Source organism: Notolepis coatsorum (genome assembly GCF_963971535.1).
Source record: "Notolepis coatsorum genome assembly, chromosome: 1".
Taxonomy (NCBI): domain Eukaryota; kingdom Metazoa; phylum Chordata; class Actinopteri; order Aulopiformes; family Paralepididae; genus Notolepis; species Notolepis coatsorum.
The window spans coordinates 296,570,522-296,590,988 of NC_140165.1; the positions used below are offsets into that span (position 1 = coordinate 296,570,522).

The following is a 20,467-nucleotide window of genomic DNA, read 5'->3' on the forward strand; positions in this document are numbered from 1 at the left end:
AAGAGTTTGTTTCCACACGCTGTAGTTTGTAGTTTATTACACGCAAAAAAAGATAATACAGTATTTTTTCATAGATTGCGAGATAAAACGTGTTATGTGCAATAAGCCCAAACCGTTCTGGCTGATCCCCTGAAACCCTGAATACTCCAAAATCAAAGGAATATGATATGTATATATATATACCATCACAAAATCATCAAATTGTTTTAACTCAAAACTATGATCGCGTTTGCCGAGCATGTTTTTCGTCCGGTGAAACACAGAACTGTGATCGTTAGAAAAACGCGTTTCAGATTCGGTAAAATAGACATAGAATGTACCTTACCTTAGCCAGAAAGTATTCCAAGAAGAATAATTCCAAGTGATCTCATCGCCATCGCGATTACCAGTGTATATATCTATACACGTTTCGATGGTCAAATACGCTTAGGCAACGGAATTCCGAGGCGAGCACTTTGAATTTCTGTCCCAGCAGAAGGAGGGGCCACTGAAAGTGAAAGTGAAGCTGACTATCAGCCCCAAGCCATTGCAGTTCAGACACGGACGATACTGCCACCTGGTGATAGTCGATCAGAATGCAGTTCTAATGTGTGGGGACGTGCCTAAATGATGCAGATCGCTCTGGGCAAGTCTGTAGAGCGGGGATCAAAGTAAAAAGATCAAACGATCCAAAAACAACTTTTTACGTTTTTGGCACATATTGTGTTAATTACTGAGACAAAGTCAAACACAAAAGAGAAATTCCGAACCGCCAAATTAAACATTTCCATAACTATCTCAATTCATTTTAATAATGTATTTATTACCTTTCAAGATATGCTGCCACACATTCTAATTCTGAGGAATATGTATGGTGTGATCTGGTTAGCTCAGGGCCTATGGCTGCTCTTACATCAGACCCCAGCTGGTCTATGAAAGCCTGTCTGGCTCCTGCTTACTACAGTATATGAACAGGCAGCCCCCTCAATGTCTGTTCTTTCATAAGACTGTTTGCTCCAGAATGCTGCAACGTATAGAAGGTAAGAAGAATAGCCACACTGATGCGTTCCTGACCTGTTTGTTACCAGGATTTTAATATGTACTGTATTATGTATCTATTATTACATTTATAATGCTATGTGTGTGTACATTTACAAGAGAGAAATATGGTCCTGGCATTCAGAAACAAAAGGTGTATTTATTGCCCTGAAAATCAGAAAAATATATTTATATATTCAAAATGTATATGCACAGTTAAACAGACAGTTACACCGTACAGTGAGCATCTTACACAGAATCACATAATATAGACACTAGAATTAAAAATGTTAAGAAAAGGTTTAATGCTAAAGTAAATAATATATATATGATTGTTGTTGTTATATAATGACATGTGTGCTTCTTCATGTCTCCTGTTTCTCTAGCTAATGGGACTGCAGGAAGTCAACTGTCCACCCCTCGGTCAGGAAAGTCACCAAGCCCATCTCCAACCAGTCCAGCCAGCCTCCGAAGACGCCGGGTAGGGAGATACAATACTTGACAATATCAGTGTGCTGAATACTGTATATACCTGTGTGTGTGTGTGTGTATATATATATATATATATATACATACATACACACACAAGTCTAGTTGTCTGCATATCCTATTAGAGAGAATTAACATTCCATGTCTACCTGGCTGGACTGGGTGTTTTGTAACATGGGACCCAGTATACCAGTTCACACATTGGAATATATTCATAATAACACAAGTACCGTCAGCCAGAAGGTTACCTAGCGACTAGATGTGAGCGGTTAGCTCACTGACATTACTGTACTTCATCCTCATTCATCGTTAAGCCTGAAAACACCACACTGAAAATGAAACGCAGACTCCCTCTGGGACTGTCAACATGCACAAACCTCTCCTCTATTGATGTCAGCGGGTGGAACGTTACTGGAGTACCGTTAAAGAGACTATGTGTGTATACTATTTTCTTATATGAATTACTCAAAGTTCTGGAGCGTGTACAGAGCAAATTGAGACCACCGGCACTTGCTTTTCTTTAGCGTAGTCGTGGAACAAACCGTCTGAAGTGAAAACGGGCAACGGTTCACTGGAGCACACAGACCGATTAGGCCTTTTATTTCTGGCGCGCAGACTAACGTTTCCATGTTAGTACATCTTCATGGCTGAACTCACTTACACTCTGCGTTGCTTGTTGCTGCCACCATGTAGCCACTTGACAATTCAAGCAATGGGGGATGTATTGGATACTTGTTCCAAGTGATGAAACGTCTTGCTCTATCAACGCCATTAACCCTATTTGGAGAACCAACTCTTTAATTTAACGTTCATGTATGTTGACCTAAACTGTACTTGTCACTATTACATTAGATTAGATCAAAATGTAGTCATTATACAGCACAAGTACAGTACAACAAAAAGAGGTTTGGCATCTGTGCAAATGTAACAGTAAAGTGCAATAGTAATATACAATGTACAGGTGATTAAACTGAGTATGAAACATATATAAATGAGTACTACTGGGTGTAGTGCTAATCAAATATATGTACAGAGTTTTAATAGTTTTATATAGTAGTATTCATATGTACAGTGATACAGGTATAAAGACAGTAGTAGTAGTAGTAGTCATACTGGCCAGCAGTGTAACTACTAAGAATAGGTAAGGGATGTACATATATAGATATAGTATCTACAGATATGTAAAAGGACTATATGCAGGTATGTACAGACAGGTGGATATATATATATATATATATATATATATATATATATATATATATATATATATATATATACATACATACACAGCATTATTGTACTATATTATTATTCATTCAGTTATTCCACTCCATGTTTCTCCTCCCAGGGATCTCAACACAGTGGCTCCTCACTCTCTCTCGCCTCCACCAAGGTGTGCAGCTCAATGGACGAGGGAGACGGACCCGGCAGTGAAGGTAAGACGGAGGACGCTGGTGCTGAATGGGTTAATCCTATGTCCCATGAGCACTGATCAGGGCCTCCTGGTGGTGGTGAACCAGGCTAAAGACTAAGGGATACCGAGTATTTGAAGCAGTGGCCCCTAGGCTCTGGAATGAGCCCCCCCCCCCAGGTCTTGAGAGCCTCCCACTCTGACTCTTTCAAGGGGCAGGTTGGCGTTTGGCCACGTACACACGTGAACTGGTATTTTTGTTTCTTCTGTTTTATCCGTGCCTGTCTTTATATTGTATGTTTTTATGAATTGACCTGATCCTTTTTGTTTTTAAACTTGTGAAGCACTCTGTGCATTCGTGCTGGGAAGGGTGCTATATAAATAACGTCTTACTTACTTTATGTCATTGTCGTTGCATCTCAATTCTGGGGCTGCTCCAGAGACAATGATTGAGGCACTGGTTTTATGAAGCCGTAAAAGTTAGCCGTCACACCCATATGGGTGTGTTTATATTATAGTGTTGCAAATAGGTCTGAATTTAAACCTTATTCGGGTGTAAGAGCTCACACAGGCATTAACGGGCCCACAAAGCCAGGACGTGTCACATTCATTGTCAATGGAGCGACTCCAGATTTCCCATCCGGGTGACATCACAACTTTGAAGGCTCTCTGAATCTCTAGCCTTATAGGAGAGAGAGAGTTGCATTTGAACAAATACTGACTCGACTGTCCAGTGGGCACCGGCGTAACAGATCTGAATTCTTTAACCCTTTCACTGCCACACGACAGAAGGTTAACCCTTTACTATCACACAACCGACGGCGACCGGGTAAAGGGTTAACCTTCTGTCGTGTGACAGTGAAAGGGTTAACCGGCTGTCGTGTGGCAGTGAAAGGGTTAACCTTCTGTGTATTGTCGCAGTGAAAAGGGTTAACCGCTTGGTAGCGCAGCAGTGAAAGGGTTAAGCAATCCACCAATCGACCGTAGCTACAAATCATGCTAGTAATGGACTGCATGGACTGCATTTATAGCGCTTTTATCCAAAGCACTTTACAACTTACTGTATGCCTCATATTCACCCGTTCACTCACACATTCACACATCGACGGCAGAGGTGCCAACCTGCTCATCAGGAGCAGCTAGGTGTCTTGCTCAAGGACACTTCGACACACTGCCCGGGAGGAGTGGGAATCGAACCAGGAACGTTCCGACTACCAGACTACCGCTCTACCTCCTGAGCCACTGTCACCTTAAGAATATCCAGGCTGTCTTGACCAATGCACTGGCAAGGAGAGTTGAGACTTTCTTTCTAAGCCAAAGATGTTGTCATTTTGTTAGTCGTGCATCATTTATTATTGTATGAAATATGCAAATAGCAGGATTCCCTTTTTGTTCATCTATACCTAACTCGAGTCTGAATCTAATCTCCGATTACCAGAGGACTAGTAAACCATGAATCCTCTTTTTGGTTTGGTTCCGCAGCGGACTTTGTGGACGAGTACCCCGCGGTCCCTGCCTACATAGCAGAGAGATACAAGGTGGGGAGGACATTGGGAGACGGGAACTTCGCCGTGGTGCGAGAGTGTGTGGAGAGATCTACTGGAAGAGAATACGCTCTGAAGATCGTCAACAAAGGAAAATGTCGGGGAAAGGTGAGTGTTTATCATGAGCCCTCTCAGGTGTACTATCTCACCTGCGGGATTAGAATGTTGAGAGCTGAACTGAATCTAATGGTGATGTCGTTGAAAGCTACCGGTGCAGTTCTAGAATTCCAAGATAGAATATGGGAAAAAAACGCTGCGAGCTAGCCTAGCTTAGCACAACAACTCACTGCTGTGCTCGCGGACTGAGCGGTACAGGGGATCTTTTGTCCCCTCAGCCATCAGACTGTTTAACAGCGGCTCATGAGTCCCCTCCCATTGGACAATATGCAATAGCGAATGTGCAATTTTTAACACTGTGCATAGTGCTCATTTATCTTAATTTATTGATCTATTGTACTGCTGATACCTTTTTTTTAACTTTTTTAATTTGTAACTTTTTAACTTAAAGTACTGATTTGATTGTTTGTCCTCCACATTGTTTTACTCGTCTGACTCTTTTATTGTGTGTCCATTTGTCTCTTTTAACGTTTGTCAACTGTAATGTTGACTGATGAGAGCTATTGGATACTTGCATTTCCCCAAGCGGATCAATAAAGTATCTATCTACTGTATGTATCTATCGGGAGCATGTCTATGTTCCCCGGGTTCTATGTTCCCCGGGTTCTATGTTCCCCGCTCCCGATAAAAAGGGTCCTATGTTCCCCGGGTTCTATGTTCCCCGCTCCCGCACAAAAAAAGGGTCCTATCTATGTTCCCCGCTCCCGAAAAACCGACAAGAGTTGTGTGAGGGTGTAGATGGTGCAACAAATTCCCACGTAGGCCTATCAATGCGATTAAATAGAATGGCACTGGTAGTAGACCTATTCATAACAAACAGCTCGCGCCAGGTGCTATGTAGTATAATATGCGCTCGCGCTGGTTAGACTAGGCTATGTAACGTACATTACTTGCAGTGCATTAGTGCATGGTTGGGGATTAATGACAAAAGCAATAATGATTAATATATTAAAATTGTTTATTGAAATGCGGGACATTGAAATGTTTAAGATATTGCTCACCATCAACAAGATTTTCATCAGCAAGGTAGCATAATATTGTTGGGTGAAAAAACTTTGAAAACGATTGTGGGTGGGCGGCTGGGTGGCGCAGCGGACTAAGCGCTCGTCACAAACGCGTGAGACACTGGTATCGAATCCAGCTGTCAGCGTTGCCTCCGGCTTGGCCGGCCGTCATACTGGCTCAATTGGCAGAGTCAGCGGGAGGGAAGCCGGTGGGTGGTAATCTGGTTGTTGTAAACAGCGACTCCTACAGGTCTGTCAGGGCGCCTGCACAGCGAGGAAGGGAGATGGTGAGGGTAGTGTGAGCCTCCCACACGTTACACCTCACCAATGAGAGTCCGCACTGGCAGGTGAAAAGAAGTGGCTGGCTGACTCTGCATGTATCGGAGGGGACATGCGATAGTATCTATCAACCCTCCCTAGACCGACCAGTGGGGGGCACATGCGAGCAACGACCAGGAAGGGGAGGGGGGAATTGGCACGACTAAATTGGGATGGGAGAAAAAACACAGAAAAAACAGGAGGAGAAAAAGTGGATCAAAAAAGAAAACGATTGTGGGTCATGCGCATGCGTGTGCAAGCGCAGGACCGCTGGTAGCACAATTCTGGTGTGCAGCAGAATTCGGCAGAACACCTGCCCTCAAGTGTAAATGAACATCTCTCGCTCGTGCCATCAGCTGTTTTGTTGTTATTTTTCTTATTTCAAATGACCGAAATAGATAAAACCAATCAATCATAAATGTCAAGTAGCTAGGTCTACAACTCGCAATAATTCCAGTGAAATATTAGGCTTTAACTTTAGGTGATAGCCTAATCTACCTTTTGTTGAACTAATTCTAATTATTAATCTGGACCTTCAGAACACATCATTTGAACCACACAATCATAGGACCCTTTTTTCGTGACGGGAAACATAGGACCCTTTTTGACTTTTTTTTGCGGAACCGGGGAACATAGGGCCCTTTTTTTGGGAGCGGGGAACATAGGACCCTTTTTTTTTTTTTGTGGGAGTGGGGAACATAGAACCCGGGGAACATAGGACCCGGGGAACATAGGACCCGGGGAACATAGGGATGACCCCTATCTATCTATCTATCTACAAATGAATGGAAGTGGATACGGATCAGCTAGCCTATCTTAAAACTCTGGGAGAGGTGCTTTTGGCCAACAGCTATACTAGCCGATCCGCATCCGCTTCTATTAATGTGTGCTAAGCTAGGCTAGCTTGCAGCCGGATAGCTTTCTACTGAACATACAGAGAGGAAATCTGCATCTATCATCTTGTCTGACTCTGCAGAAGACGGTAAAGCAGATTTCCCATAATGTTGGCGTGTTCCTTTAATGTTGCATCCCATGGATACATATTTTGTCTGACCCTTTCAACCACACATTCGTAGTTATAATATTAAAACAGTTTTACAATGATATTATTTTTTTCAGAATGTATATCCCGGACCGTATTTTATTCTTTATTCTTATTTTTCATATTATAATATTCTTATTCTTATTTTAGTCTTATTGACTACTTAAATGTTTAAATGTTTACTGTGAGCGATCTGTAGTGCCGAATTTCCCTCGGGATAAATAAAGGATTTCTATTCTATTCTATTCTAAAAAAGTCTTACTGTTCTATCCTCCAGGAGCACATGATTCAGAACGAGGTTTCTATCCTGCGGCGCGTGAAACACCCCAACATCGTTCTTCTGATCGAGGAGATGGACTCATCCAGCGAGCTGTATCTGGTGATGGAGCTGGTCAAGGTACAGAGGACCTAACGATCCTTTCAAACAAAATGTCAAGCCTCAGTCAATGTGACATGTTGTAGTTTCTCCAGAGATCCTAACGTTATATATCGTATAGCTTACGCTCTGCACTCTGGTGGAACCCTATCCCTTATCAATCTAATACTGAATAAATGTCTTCACATGTACACACCCATCCGCCTGGCCACACCCACATCCGCTCCTCTACATAAGCGGGGTCGTTGGCCATACTAACAGCTCCTTCCCTATTTTCACCACCGACAAGTGTCTGTATACACCACTTGAGTTTAGTGCCGAAATAGTTGTTGGAAAGGAGCTACGTGGACATTGTATCTTATTTTTATCTCTCTCGCCAATTTACGAGAAAAGCTAAGACATAATGTTTGCACCTTCGGAGGGTTTGGACGCTCGCAACGTCACCCTTCACCAGCGCTTCACCATTACCGCGTCCTCCGTGCGTCGTGGGGCGTCTCTGGCCCCGCGGTCGTGAGACTCACTGAGGACCCCGTGGTCTTCGCCTTCAGTGGTGAAAGACTTGGGAAGGAGCTGTTAGTATGGCCACGACCCCGCTTATGTAGAGGAGCGGATGTGGGTGTGGCCAGGCGGATGGGTGTGTACATGTGAAGACATTTATTCAGTATTAGATTGATAAGGGATAGGGTTCCACCAGAGTGCAGAGCGCTCGCTATACTCATATAACTATGGTTATAGGATAATGTTTCGACTCTCAATAACTGAGATATTACGTTTATTTTCTTTTTTGCGTCACATTGTTCTCTCCTCAGGGCGGCGACCTGTTCGACGCCATCACCTCCTCCAACAAGTACACGGAGCGTGACGCTGGCTGCATGCTGTTCAACCTGCTGAGCGCCATCAAGTACCTGCACGGCCTCAACGTCGTCCACCGGGACATCAAGCCAGAGAACCTGCTGGTGAGCGTGGATCTGCTTCTCTCTTAGGCCTTTCACACCGGCCGGGCTCCATGCCGGAGCCGATTCCCGAATGTAATCTTGAACCAGCCGGCGCGTTTACACCAGGAATAATTGGTTCGGAACATGACTGAGGCTTTAGTTCGGCTCTCTAAGAAAACTCTGAGCACCGATTTTTCATGTTCCGAACCAATTATTGCCGGCCGGTTCGAGATTACATTCGGGAACCGGCTCCGACACGGAGCCCGGCCGGTGTGAAAGGCCTATGAGTGTGGTGCTGCCAGGGCAGTCTGCTTGTGCCAAAAGGAAAAAGTCATTAAAGAGGCACAGATTTTCAACCTTGATCCTATTGTTCTGTTGTGAGGATATAAGTTCAGAGTATACAATGTAGTAGGCATAATTAAGTATTGTTTACCCACATTGTTTAGGTACCATGTCACTGGCCTAACCTAAACACAAATGTGAGGTTCTTAACCCAAACCGCCAAATTATGTCCAAACCTCAACCAAGCTCCCAGGGTACATACGCCTTCAAAACTGAATGAATGAACCTGAAATTGCTAATAATTTGGCAACAATAAATTCCTAATAACAGTATATTTATATTTATATGTACAAAAAGATAAAGATTTACAACAGAAATTTTTTCCCCTTCATATTGGTGGATGTTTGCCTTATAGCCATAGAGTAATTTACACACAGAATGATTTCCAAAAGTATTTCTCATTTATCACTGGCCGAGGTGTTTCCCTAAGACGTCTACTTCACAGAGACTCACAACTGGGGGGAAAAACAGCCTATTTTTATCATACTGCAGATATTACACAATCCCTCCCCGGTGTCCAGAGCCTGGCTGATGACCCAGCAGAGTCTCTGAGCTGACACTGTACTTCTAAATGCATCATCAGCGCACATACTGTACATAGCCCTCACGTCTCTCCAGCCGAGTAAGGCGGCGGTGGATGGCATGGAGGAAGCCAAGTATTGAATGTGAAATAACAATGTTTTGTGCTCCAGTTTCTCAAGTTTCAAGTTTGTTTATTAAATATCACAATAAAATACACTTACTTTACGGTGAAATGCTTGGTTCTGTATGAGCCCCTGAGAGTGTGCTTCATACAGTAAAAAAAAGTAAAAAGTAAGTTAAAAAAAAGTAAAGTAAAGAGGAATATACAATATACAGTACAATATACAATCTAAAGTACAACCTAGGTACAGTCTAAGTACAGTGAGTAAAAAAATTGTAAACGGTGAGGTACAATGCAGAAAATTAGGTAGAAAACTTTGTGGTAAGGTGCAATTGCAAATGAGGTATGAATGTAGTGGAAATCTCTTTAATAATAGATACATATAATGTAGTGTTAAAGTGTCTAAAGTGAGTGTTTGTTTAAACGTGAGTGTGTGCATGTGGATGTGTGTGCAATGAGTGTAGAGATGATGGGTTGTTCTCACCCCTCCTGTTGTTTATTGTAACCCAGGTATTTGAGCACCAGGATGGCAGTAAGTCTCTGAAGCTCGGGGACTTCGGCTTGGCCACCACGGTGGACGGACCCCTCTACATGGTGTGTGGGACCCCCACCTATGTAGCGCCAGAGATCATTGCTGAAACAGGGTGAGTCCGTGGGAGCTATGCCATCTGAACCACGGAGACGGTATTACTATTAGGACGCTCACAAGGATATTAATGATAGGATGTGTCTCTGGAAAGAAACTTGAGCTGAGAAGACATGAAGATGTGCTTCAGGAACTCGGGTAGCCTGCGACTCCCGCCATTGTCTGAGGTCCTTTGTAAGGCTGGGTAATGTAGGCAGAATACTGTTATCATACCATGTAACAAGTCGTTTCATAATTATATTTGACAGTGTTACGGTATTTTTTATTTATCTATTATTTTCAATACATATTATTTTGATTTATTTTCATTGTACTGTACTTGTGCTGTGTAATGACAATACATCTGAATCTAATTCGGATGAGATTTTACATGGAAAATGCCAAGTACAGCTACAATGTGCAATTCTTGTGTATATTGAATTAGGTTAAAAACAAATCGAATTCAACTGTACAGTTTTGTATATTGATATTATATCCTTTATCTGTCCCCTCTTCAATAACAGATATGGCCTCAAGGTTGACATTTGGGCAGCTGGAGTCATCACTTACATCCTGCTGTGTGGTTTCCCTCCTTTCCGTGGGTATGTGTTGCTCATATGTTTGGCTATACTTAAAAAATAACTGCCCATTATTATGCACGTAGTTAATTTCTCACTTTTCTACATGTTGGTATTGTGTAATCTGTGTTCCCATTGGTCCATTAGAATAGTTAGACTTTTTCATTAAAATGTCCTCTTCCTCCCTCGTGTGGCCACCGATGGTACTACAAGTAAAAAGCCAAGTCTGATATTCAGGCTTGTCATTGTGTTCCCTTGTAGAACAGTTTGAATAATGATCGTCTCTATAATGTTGTAGAGCTATGCTTTTGTTTGTTCCCCCTCGTTTCTGCAGGAGTGGTGATGATCAAGAGGCTCTCTTAGACCAGATTCTGGCAGGTCATCTAGATTTTCCCTCGCCATACTGGGACTATGTATCCCAAACCGCCAAGGTGGGAATGCTCCCTGCACTTGAAATACTGATGCCTGTCATTTGTCTATTCTGATATTTCACTCGTTTGTTGGCTTCCATGTTGTCTGTATGAACTCATCACTAGAATGCTACAGTAGTTGACCCTGTTCTTGGCTTCCATGTTGTCTGTATAAACTCATCACTAGAATGCTACACTAGTTGACTGTTCTTGGCTTCCATGTTGTCTGTATAGGAGCTCATCACTAGGATGCTACAGGTGGAGGAGGAGCAGAGATTCTCAGCCATACAGGTGCTGGATCACCCCTGGGTCAACGTAAGTTCAACATTACAACGTCACGATGTATTGTATGCCCACACATACTGATACAGAATAATCAGAATGATACTGTACATTAATTAAGGGTTTAATTCCCAAATGCTATATCTATTAGCTGTACGTATCCCTTACCTACTTGTACTAGTTATGCTGCTGGCCAGTATGACTACTACTATTGTCTTTATACCTGTATCACTATACATATTAATATAGTATGTAATAAACTCTGTACATACATCTGATTAGCACCATTACTCAGTAGTACTAATTTCTATATTTTATACCCAGTTTAATCACCACACTATTGCACTTTACTGTTGCATTTGCACTCTGGTTGAATGCCAAACCTCTTTCCGTTGTACTGTACTTGTGCTGTATAACAATACTTTTGTAATCTAATCAAATTATGTAAATTTAGGAAAACAAATTTCAGTGGTCTACAGGCTCATCATTTTGTTATTGAAGTTATTAAAATTGCATCAGACTAACGCAATACTCCATAGTGAGTTTTATTGTCATGCCAACAATTATTTGGAGTACCGGTAGGTATCAACGGTGGAAATCAAATATTGTACTGTACTTTTCTGTGCAACGATTTTCGTCGTACTATACTTGTGCTGTACGATAACACAATACATTTGAATCTAATCGAATCAAATCTAACCTAATTTAATCTAATCTAATCTAACCTAATCTAATTTTGCAACGGAAATCCTCATATACACAGTAGCAACGACAGTATGAAAGCAGAAGCAGGATTTACTGCACAGTGGATTGACTCTGTTGTTTCTCTGCTCCTCCACCAGGACGACGGTCCATCAGAGAACGAGCACCAGCTTTCAGTGGCTGGGAAGATCAAGAAGCACTTCAACACGGGGCCCAAGCTGCACAGCACCACAGCCGGAGTGTCAGTTATTATAGTAAGAACCTACGCGCACACACACACACACACACACACACACACACACACACACACACACACACACACACACACACACACACACACACACACACACACACACACACACACACACACACACACACACACACACACACACACACACACACACACACACACACACACACACACACGCTGTCTCACTGGATTATATTCAGGTTTCTTTTCAGGATAATTCAATCAAAGGTGAGGACGGGACCCAAAATCGACCGTGGAGCTATGGTATTTCTTTTGGGTCCCAATGTGATCTAAATGAGAATTTCTCCGATGTGCGTCACACGACGACTGATGAGAAGTTAAGAAGCCCGTGATTTAAATGATTTGCTGTTCAAGCTTCTGTATCTCGGCAAGGTTTTAAACATGAACTTGTGGGAAACAAACTTGGGTCCATTGTCCTTTCTCTCTCCTTTCTCTCTCTTCTTCACTCACGAGCAGCTGAGCCACACTCCTCTCTCTCTCTCTCTCTCTCTCTCTCTCTCTCTCTCTATCTCTCTCTCTCTCTCCTCCATCGCCATTGTGTGTCCAACACGTCATCTTCCTCCTGTTGCCAAGTCTCCCTCTCTTACACTTCCGTCTGCTGTGTGTGCTTTGGCTTTGATCTGCCTCTCCTCATGTTCCTCTCTTCTTCTTTTTTTGCCTTTCTATGGTTTTTTTCTCCCATCCCCCAATTTAGTCATTATGCCAATTCCCTTCCTGGTCGCGTGAACACTTAAGGCAACTAACATGCACTTGCGCGTTTCTCTGATTGGCCAGCGCTCTCCTTCGTGAATACCAGCCGCTCTACGCTCGTTCCCTACGCCGGAGACATGAGCCTCCAACGAGTGACGCGTCTCTCTTCTGATTGGCCAAGCGCCTTCCGCGTTTCTCTGATTGGTCGAGCGCGGCTCCCCCTTAAGCTCCAGGAGAGAGGAGAGAGGCTGAAAACCTGCAGTTCTTGCCCGACTGATGGGAGCCGAATCCCGGATCCGATTTTTCTGATGAATACCCCCAAAACATGGAGGTCCCGAACGCATGGAAGTATTGATTGCGCCGTAACGAATCATTAAAAAAATATACCGTTAACTGGAATATGTTGTGCCTTTACACATATGTTGGATTATGTAATTGGTTTGTCATGACAAACTAATAAAAAAATCGCGATTTACCCAGTGGCTACAACAACACACAGTGTATGTAGAACATGGTACAGTAAGTGGGGAGTGTAAACGCTTATAGTTAAAGACAGTAGAGCTTGCGTACGTTCGATAGGGCTTTGATTCAAACCGGTGTATGAGATGAGGTTCTATATGTAGAACATGGTACAGTAAGTGGGGAGTGTAAACGCTTATAGTTAAAGACAGTAGAGCTTGCGTATGTTCGATAGGGCTTTGATTCAAACCGGTGCATGAGATGAGGTTCTATATCGCTGCTGTCGGGACAAAACCTCATAACTCCATTTTTTGAATTTTTTTTGTATTATATAAATCAACTCCGTAGATCATCCTCCATATGTGTGTGTGGGTTTTACAAAGTTTAAACAATGGGAAAGCATTAAACCGATCATCTGTCTAAATCTCTTAACTCTATTCACCCTCAAATCTGTGTTAGTTTTTTTCATCTGCTGAAAAGTTGGGTTTTTGGAGTTATGAGGTTTTGTCCCGACAGCAGCGATATGTAGAACATGGTACAGTAAGGCGGGAGTGTAAACATTTATAGTTAAAGACAGTAGAGCTTGCGTACGTTCGATAGGGCTTTGATTCAAACCGGTGCATGAGATGAGGTTCTATATGTAGAACATGGTACAGTAAGGCGCGTGAAGTGTAAACAGTGATTCGCACCCCCTCAATGTACAGTGATTCAAACCCCCTCAATGTACAGTGATTCAAACCCCCTCAATGTGCAGTTTCTGACAGCTGTGCTGTGTTGTCACGCGAAATAACGTTATGAATAAATCGCGAAATAACAGCATATAACGTTGCGTTATATAACGTTATAATGTACAGTTGTGGGGAGTGTAAACAGTGATTCGCACCCCCTCAATGTACAGTGATTCAAACCCCCTCAATGTACAGTTTCTGACAGCTGGGCTGCGTTGTCGCGCGAAATAAAGTTATGAATAAAACGCGAAATAACATTATATAACGTTGCGTTATATAACGTTACAATGTACAGTTTCTGACAGCTGGGCTGTGTTGTCACACGAAATAACGTTATGAGTGAATCTGGTAGTTGTTTTGATAAATATGTTGTTTTGATAAATATGTATTCTACGGATTCGAACATAACATTACATTTCCGCGAGCAGCCTATTTCCGCGAGCAGCCTCGCTTGGCGTTTGAGTGCCGTCAAAACGAAAATGCGCATGCGCTCGTTACCGGCGTAGGGGGAAAACGAGCCGTAGCGTCACGTGGGGTCAGTTGGCCAATCAGAGCAATGCGGAAGCACATGTTAGTTGCCTTAAGTGTTCACGCTTCCTGGTCCTTGCGCACATTGCCCCACTGTTGGCCTGGGGAGGGTTTGTAGACTATCAAATGCCTCCTCCGATATATGTGGAATTACCAGCCACTTCTGTTCACCTGACAGCAAGGAGTTTCACTTGGAGAACGTAACGCGTGCGGAGGTTCACGCTATTTCCCCCAGATCCCCTCCCTGCCGAACAGGCGCCCCGATCGACCAATAGGAGTCACTGTTTGTGATGACCAGGACTCACACCCTACCGGCTTCCCACCCGCGAACACTGCCAATTGTGTTCGTAGGGACGACTGACCAAGCCGGAGGTACCGCTGACAGCTGGACCCAGAGTTTCTGCGGTGGTGGCCGAGCACGCTACCCATGCTATGTTCTTCTCTTCTAAAATACTTGAATTTCCCCAAGGGGATTTATAAAGGAACATTTGACTTGTATATTAGTGACTGTCAGCACTGTTGTCAGAGTGACCCATTGTTGGTTCCAGAACTACACTGTCTCATTGTAAACACAACCCTCTCAGCCGTTTCAAAGCTGAGATTTTAAACATTTACAAATTTCTACATAAATTGAAAAAACTCTAAAAACGAATAATTGTGGTGCATGATGCCTTTTTAGTGAATCCCATTAGTGAACACTGTAACAGGAAGTAGGACCCGTTTAGAATGTTCATGTGTCGCGTTAGAAAGGTTCTTCTGATCTCTGAGAGCTGCAAGACGGTCTCATCAGAAAAGGTACAGTAAATATAAGGACTAATCGACCACCGGATAAAAGGTACATCATTATGTTATAGCCATAAGTCATATATTTACTTATTGTATAATATATTTACATTTTGTATCAGCAAAAGTCGAAAACAAACGATACTTGTGGTCGTGGGCGAGTGCGCTCACCACTTGACTAAACCACCCACAAACATAGCAATACTATGATGTTGATGATTTTGTTTTAACGTTTAATGGTTATGGTTAAGATATAAAGTAAGGTTTAATGTTGGGGTTAAGGTTAGTTTAAGGTAACAGTGTGGTTACGGTTAGGGTTAGAGTTTGGCTCAGGCGGTCAGAAAAGGCACTTGCCTCCCATGTGTCTCTGTGAGTGTCCTGGGTTTGTTCCCCAGCAGGGGAGCTCAAACTATTTCTGAAAATGTTAAAAGTTGAAAATGTTTGAATATGTAATATATGTACTTATTTGTAAATATGTAAATACTGCAATATATCTTTGTTAATACGTCAATATATTACTTATGGCTATAACATACAATATGTACCTATTTCCTGTACATTGTTCATTTCCATTTTTTTTTAATGTACTTTGCAGGTATATGAAGGGTCTGGTTCTAAGTTGTAAATATTTGTTCTCATTGGTTTTTACAGGGTTTGAGTTGAAAGTCTTTTATATACACTTTTGTCACTGTCCAGCCCCCCCCCCCCCCCCCCCCCCCCCCCCTGTCGAAACATGGGAACAATACACATTTTTTTAGTGGACCGTGCAAATGAGGTCAGTAATAATCCTGAAAGTCAAAGGTAATGCACAAGTTGAAGCCGTCTCTCTCTGCTCAGCTGGGCCAGGACTTGACCATCCAGAGGTCAGACTCTAAGGACTACCACCAGCAACCAGGAATGTATTGGATAAGGTATGACATGGTGTAGCGCTGAGACGTCTCCATGGCAACGTGCTGGCAGTCCCCATACCCCCCCCCCTCCCATAGGGCCGAAGCATCGCTTCTGAGTGGACCCCTCTGTGCTCATGCTCCGCCCCTTTTCTACCTCATTGGTAGAATGATCGCTTAATGACGTCACCGGCTCCCCCCATCTCACTGGCTCTGCTGCTGCTGTCTCTTCTCTCGCTCTCGGTTTTACAGTTCACAGTACTGTACGCTCATTCTGTGCGGTAAACACATGTGTAATTCATACCCGATGCTTAAAGGGGGATGCCACCCATTTTTAAGAACTCATCTGTGTTATTCCCATGTCCCAGGATGGTGCAGTCGGTATTTCTTTAACATGCACACACTCTCCGTAAGGTAGAGAGAGATCCTTAGAATTTGTGATGTCACTTTGATTTAAGACCTGGGGCTGTTCTCGCACCCAAATGTGGTTTACATTCTCGCATTGCTGACGGGTCTGAACCAGGGTTTAAACGTCATTTGGGTGCAAGCTCACATAAAACATTCTACGGGCTCACAAAACCAGTGCCCTCTCCATTGTCTATGGAGCAGCCCCAGATTTGACATCCAGGTGACATCACAAATTAAATGGTTCTCTCTCTGATTTCTAGCAGTGAGAGTGGCGTGTGTTCACAAATTCTGACTGAACTGTCCCGGGGCGCTGGAGTACAGTAACTGAACTGTCCCGGGGGCGCTGGAGTACAGTAACTGAACTGTCCCGGGGCGCTGGAGTACAGTAACTGAACTGTCCCGGGGCGCTGGAGTACAGTAACTGAACTGTCCCGGGGCGCTGGAGTACAGTAACTGAACTGTCCCGGGGGGCTGGAGTACAGTAACTGAACTGTCCCGGGGCGCTGGAGTACAGTAACTGAACCGTCCCGGGGCGCTGGAGTACAGTAACTGAACCGTCCCGGGGCGCTGGAGTACAGTAACTGAACTGTCCCGGGGCGCTGGAGTACAGGAACATTTGTGAATACTTAAAATGTGTGTAATTTGCCTTTGATGTAATTTCCGTCTCTTGTCGCTGTGCTTCTTGGTTTCGTTGTGTGCACCGCACTAGCTCTATTTACGAGCTTTGTATGCATTACATACAAATGTATTATATATACAAAGGTCCATAACGAATCGCCGTCGATCCCTTCGAAAACACAGTGCGAACTTGCAATAATTAGTTAGGATGAGTTTTTTTTTTTACTTAACCCTCAGAACCCGCGGCAATTCGTTATAGAGCTTTGTATAATTATATATAATGCATACAAAGCTCGACAATAGAGCTCACACTGCACTAGTTCCCTGTGTCAGAGGTCAACCTGGCTGGTGTAGCGATTGGCCAATGCAGCTTTCCTGAGCGCCACCACCACCGCATGCTCATACAGGCCCATATAACATATCATTAGACTCCACCAAATATCCTCTGTGGTGGTTTTTTAACATTTGAATCCCCACCTCCGTCTCATTCTTGTGGTCCTGTGGAGAAGCTACTGTAATAATGGCTAACGTTGGGGCTATATCAATATTAAAACCGTTAATCGTATCGTATCCAGATCATATCGTGACGACGTTGTGATATATTCATAATCGTTGCCCCCGATTTTGTCATGTAAAATGAATGATAACTACCAAATAATATTAACAAAACGTTCTCTCAAAATGAGATCTTTGGTATTTGAGAGGATTTGGTTTAATGTCACACTTGAAAATCCGATATTCAATGCGATATCGGATATCACGGATATCGTGACATTTATATATATATATATATATATATATATATATATATATATATATATATAAAAAAAAACACTATTCTGATATGAATTTCCTTCATATCACCCAAAACGTGCGCTTTGTCATGCCTTGTGTGTCCCCCCAGACCACCCCACTTGATAAGGAGAGGGAGGTCTTCAGAGGAAGACGTCACCAGGATGTGAACCCTGCCGCGCCCCGCACCCCGCGGAGCAGCTTCCCCGGCGGCGACCACGGCACCTCCCCCGCCGACTTCACCCCGGAGTCCGACGACCTCTCCCCGTGCTCGGCCGGCACGGTCCGCTCACCCACCTCCCCGTTCTAGAAACGCCCACCTGAGCCCACAATGAAGCCCCACCCCCCTTAAGGAAGAAGGCTGGAAGGGTGACGGGAGAGGAGGATTTCAAATACCAAACACCATTTTGGCTCGAGAACCAAACGTGGATTCAAATTGAATGGACTGAGATGCTGACAGGCACTACACTTAACCCCGTGACCAGTGCAGTGAGTTGGAATGCCTGATGACTCAGTCATAGTGCTTTAATTTTGGTTACAGTACAAGGTCATCTGTGTCTTTTGGACGTATGAGGTTATGCATAGGCTCTGTGTTGACCTGGGGCGTATGAGGTTATGCATAGGCTCTGTGTTGACCGGGGACATGTGAGGTTATGCATAGGCTCTGTGTGGGAGTGTCCTATACCCTAAAAGCATGTTGAGGCAAAAAAATTAAATCATACAGGGGTATTTTTCAGATGTCACCAAAACAGTTTTTAAGCCTTATTTCTTTATAGAAAACACTGGTGTTACACACTGCATTAAAATGGAATGTATCACACCGGCTAGAGCCCTCAAGTGGTGCTTATTGTATACCGCAGAAGAGCCAGCCGCCTGGTTTAATCACTTTTTATTAGAGAGTGTAAAGCTATCGATTTGAAATGCAAACAGCGAAAGCTTGGCTTTTGACAGAAATTAGTCATGGTCAAAATATTGTGTCTTTAGAGGTACCTCACAAACCTTGTTAAAGGGCACACAGTGCATTTTATCAGGTCAGTGGAATGTTTGTTTTTATTCATCCAGGGCATTTAGAATGATACCACTATTTATGATTGAAACCCACACACAAACACACATACACATACACACACACTACTTAAATGACATGACAGTTGACTGATATTAACTCCCAAACCACAGAATACAGGTCACCTTTGTACTGTATGATATCAATGGTCAACCTTTTTCTTCAGTTGCTGGTGCTAGTGTATGGTAACACCCCTACACATTGTAAAAGAGTACTGAGCAAACTGTCAAGACATGCTGCTATACTGTAGTACCATTAAGGATTGCCTATGTATGTATGTAAGATGGTTCACCTGTCTTAAGTGTACGACTGCTGTATTGATGGTACAGTCCACTTATAATTGTCGACGACTGAAACAGCAGTTCTCTTAGCCGTTTGTCTGTGTGTGTGTGTGTGTGTGTGTGTGTGTGTGTGTGCGTGTGAATAACTAGCAGTGGTTCAGATGAATGTCAGTACATTGTAGTTGAGTGTAGTTCATGTACAAAGCCTTGCCCATGGCACACAAGGACTAAGTGCAATTAGGTGAAACAGCCACTGAGCACAATTAGCCCAACTACTCCCCCGAATAGATCCCGAATGAGCGAGTAGATCCCGAATGAGCGAGTAGATCCCGAATGAGCGAGGATCTCCTGCCGGCATTAGTGCCAGATCTCTGGCAGCCCGGTGACGTGTCTTTTAGACGGTCACAGTTATCTCTTAACTGGATTGATCAAATCCAGTTCAGTGATTAAAATGGATTATTCCCTATATTGAAGAAAGAGACCACTTTTAAGTGATGGGAAACATGGCAAAGTGCTTCCAATAAAACCCAGTAGTATTTGGAGATGGTCATACCAATAGTCGTTAAGTCTGTTATGTCTTCTTTTTTATTTATTTTTTGCAAGTTTAGGTCTCGCACATAATGATGGCTAAAGAGAGATCTTGTTGTCCAGTGTTTGTATGTCCTCTGACCAGTCCATATTGTATATTGCTCACCCTGAAATAATCCCCCCCCCCCCCCCCCCCCCCCCCCCCAAATACTGGCAAAGAATGTCCTATGCCCTTCTTGTACCCTGCATGTGTGCTGTTATGCTTTCTAAATTAATTGTGCTGGTCTGTAGCTGTTCAATATTACACCTGTAGGATCTGTATTAATTTCCTCCGTCATTGCGTTCACAGTCTCATTGAATACAATTCATCTATAGGGCGAGTTCCAACCACATCACAACTTAAGTCAAAGAATTGTATATATTGTATTTTAAAAGAATGTGGCTTCACTAAAAACCCATTGACATACTTCCTGAAGGACCTTCAGGCACAAAGGATTGGGATCTGGTGACGACAGTTTGCGACTAGAAGGAAGCAAACATAATAAATAAATAAAAAAGTAATAAAAAGAAAAGCACAAGTAAAGCATGTTAGT

General features: G+C 43.1%; 1 protein-coding gene across 2 annotated transcripts in view; it reads left to right on the forward strand.

The window, feature by feature from the left end:
* LOC311230129 (serine/threonine-protein kinase DCLK1-like) overlaps positions 1–18,309 on the forward strand; it is a gene marked incomplete at both ends in the record, with an annotated part of 49,692 nt that extends 31,383 nt beyond the window's left edge. Inside the window, 12 exons of one of the 2 annotated variants that reach the window (XM_084316300.1) lie at positions 1,404–1,498; positions 2,855–2,942; positions 4,400–4,569; positions 7,220–7,339; positions 8,128–8,274; positions 9,749–9,882; positions 10,388–10,465; positions 10,776–10,872; positions 11,086–11,166; positions 11,976–12,089; positions 16,132–16,205; positions 18,112–18,169. In XM_084316300.1, the coding sequence (XP_084172426.1) occupies positions 1,404–1,498; positions 2,855–2,942; positions 4,400–4,569; positions 7,220–7,339; positions 8,128–8,274; positions 9,749–9,882; positions 10,388–10,465; positions 10,776–10,872; positions 11,086–11,166; positions 11,976–12,089; positions 16,132–16,205; positions 18,112–18,169 (1,256 nt within the window). Of the gene's footprint in view, positions 1–1,403; positions 1,499–2,854; positions 2,943–4,399; positions 4,570–7,219; positions 7,340–8,127; positions 8,275–9,748; positions 9,883–10,387; positions 10,466–10,775; positions 10,873–11,085; positions 11,167–11,975; positions 12,090–16,131; positions 16,206–18,111 lie in introns of both variants that reach the window. The other variant, XM_084316299.1, reaches the window with a different exon arrangement.
* Between the last annotated feature and the right edge of the window lie 2,158 nt (positions 18,310–20,467).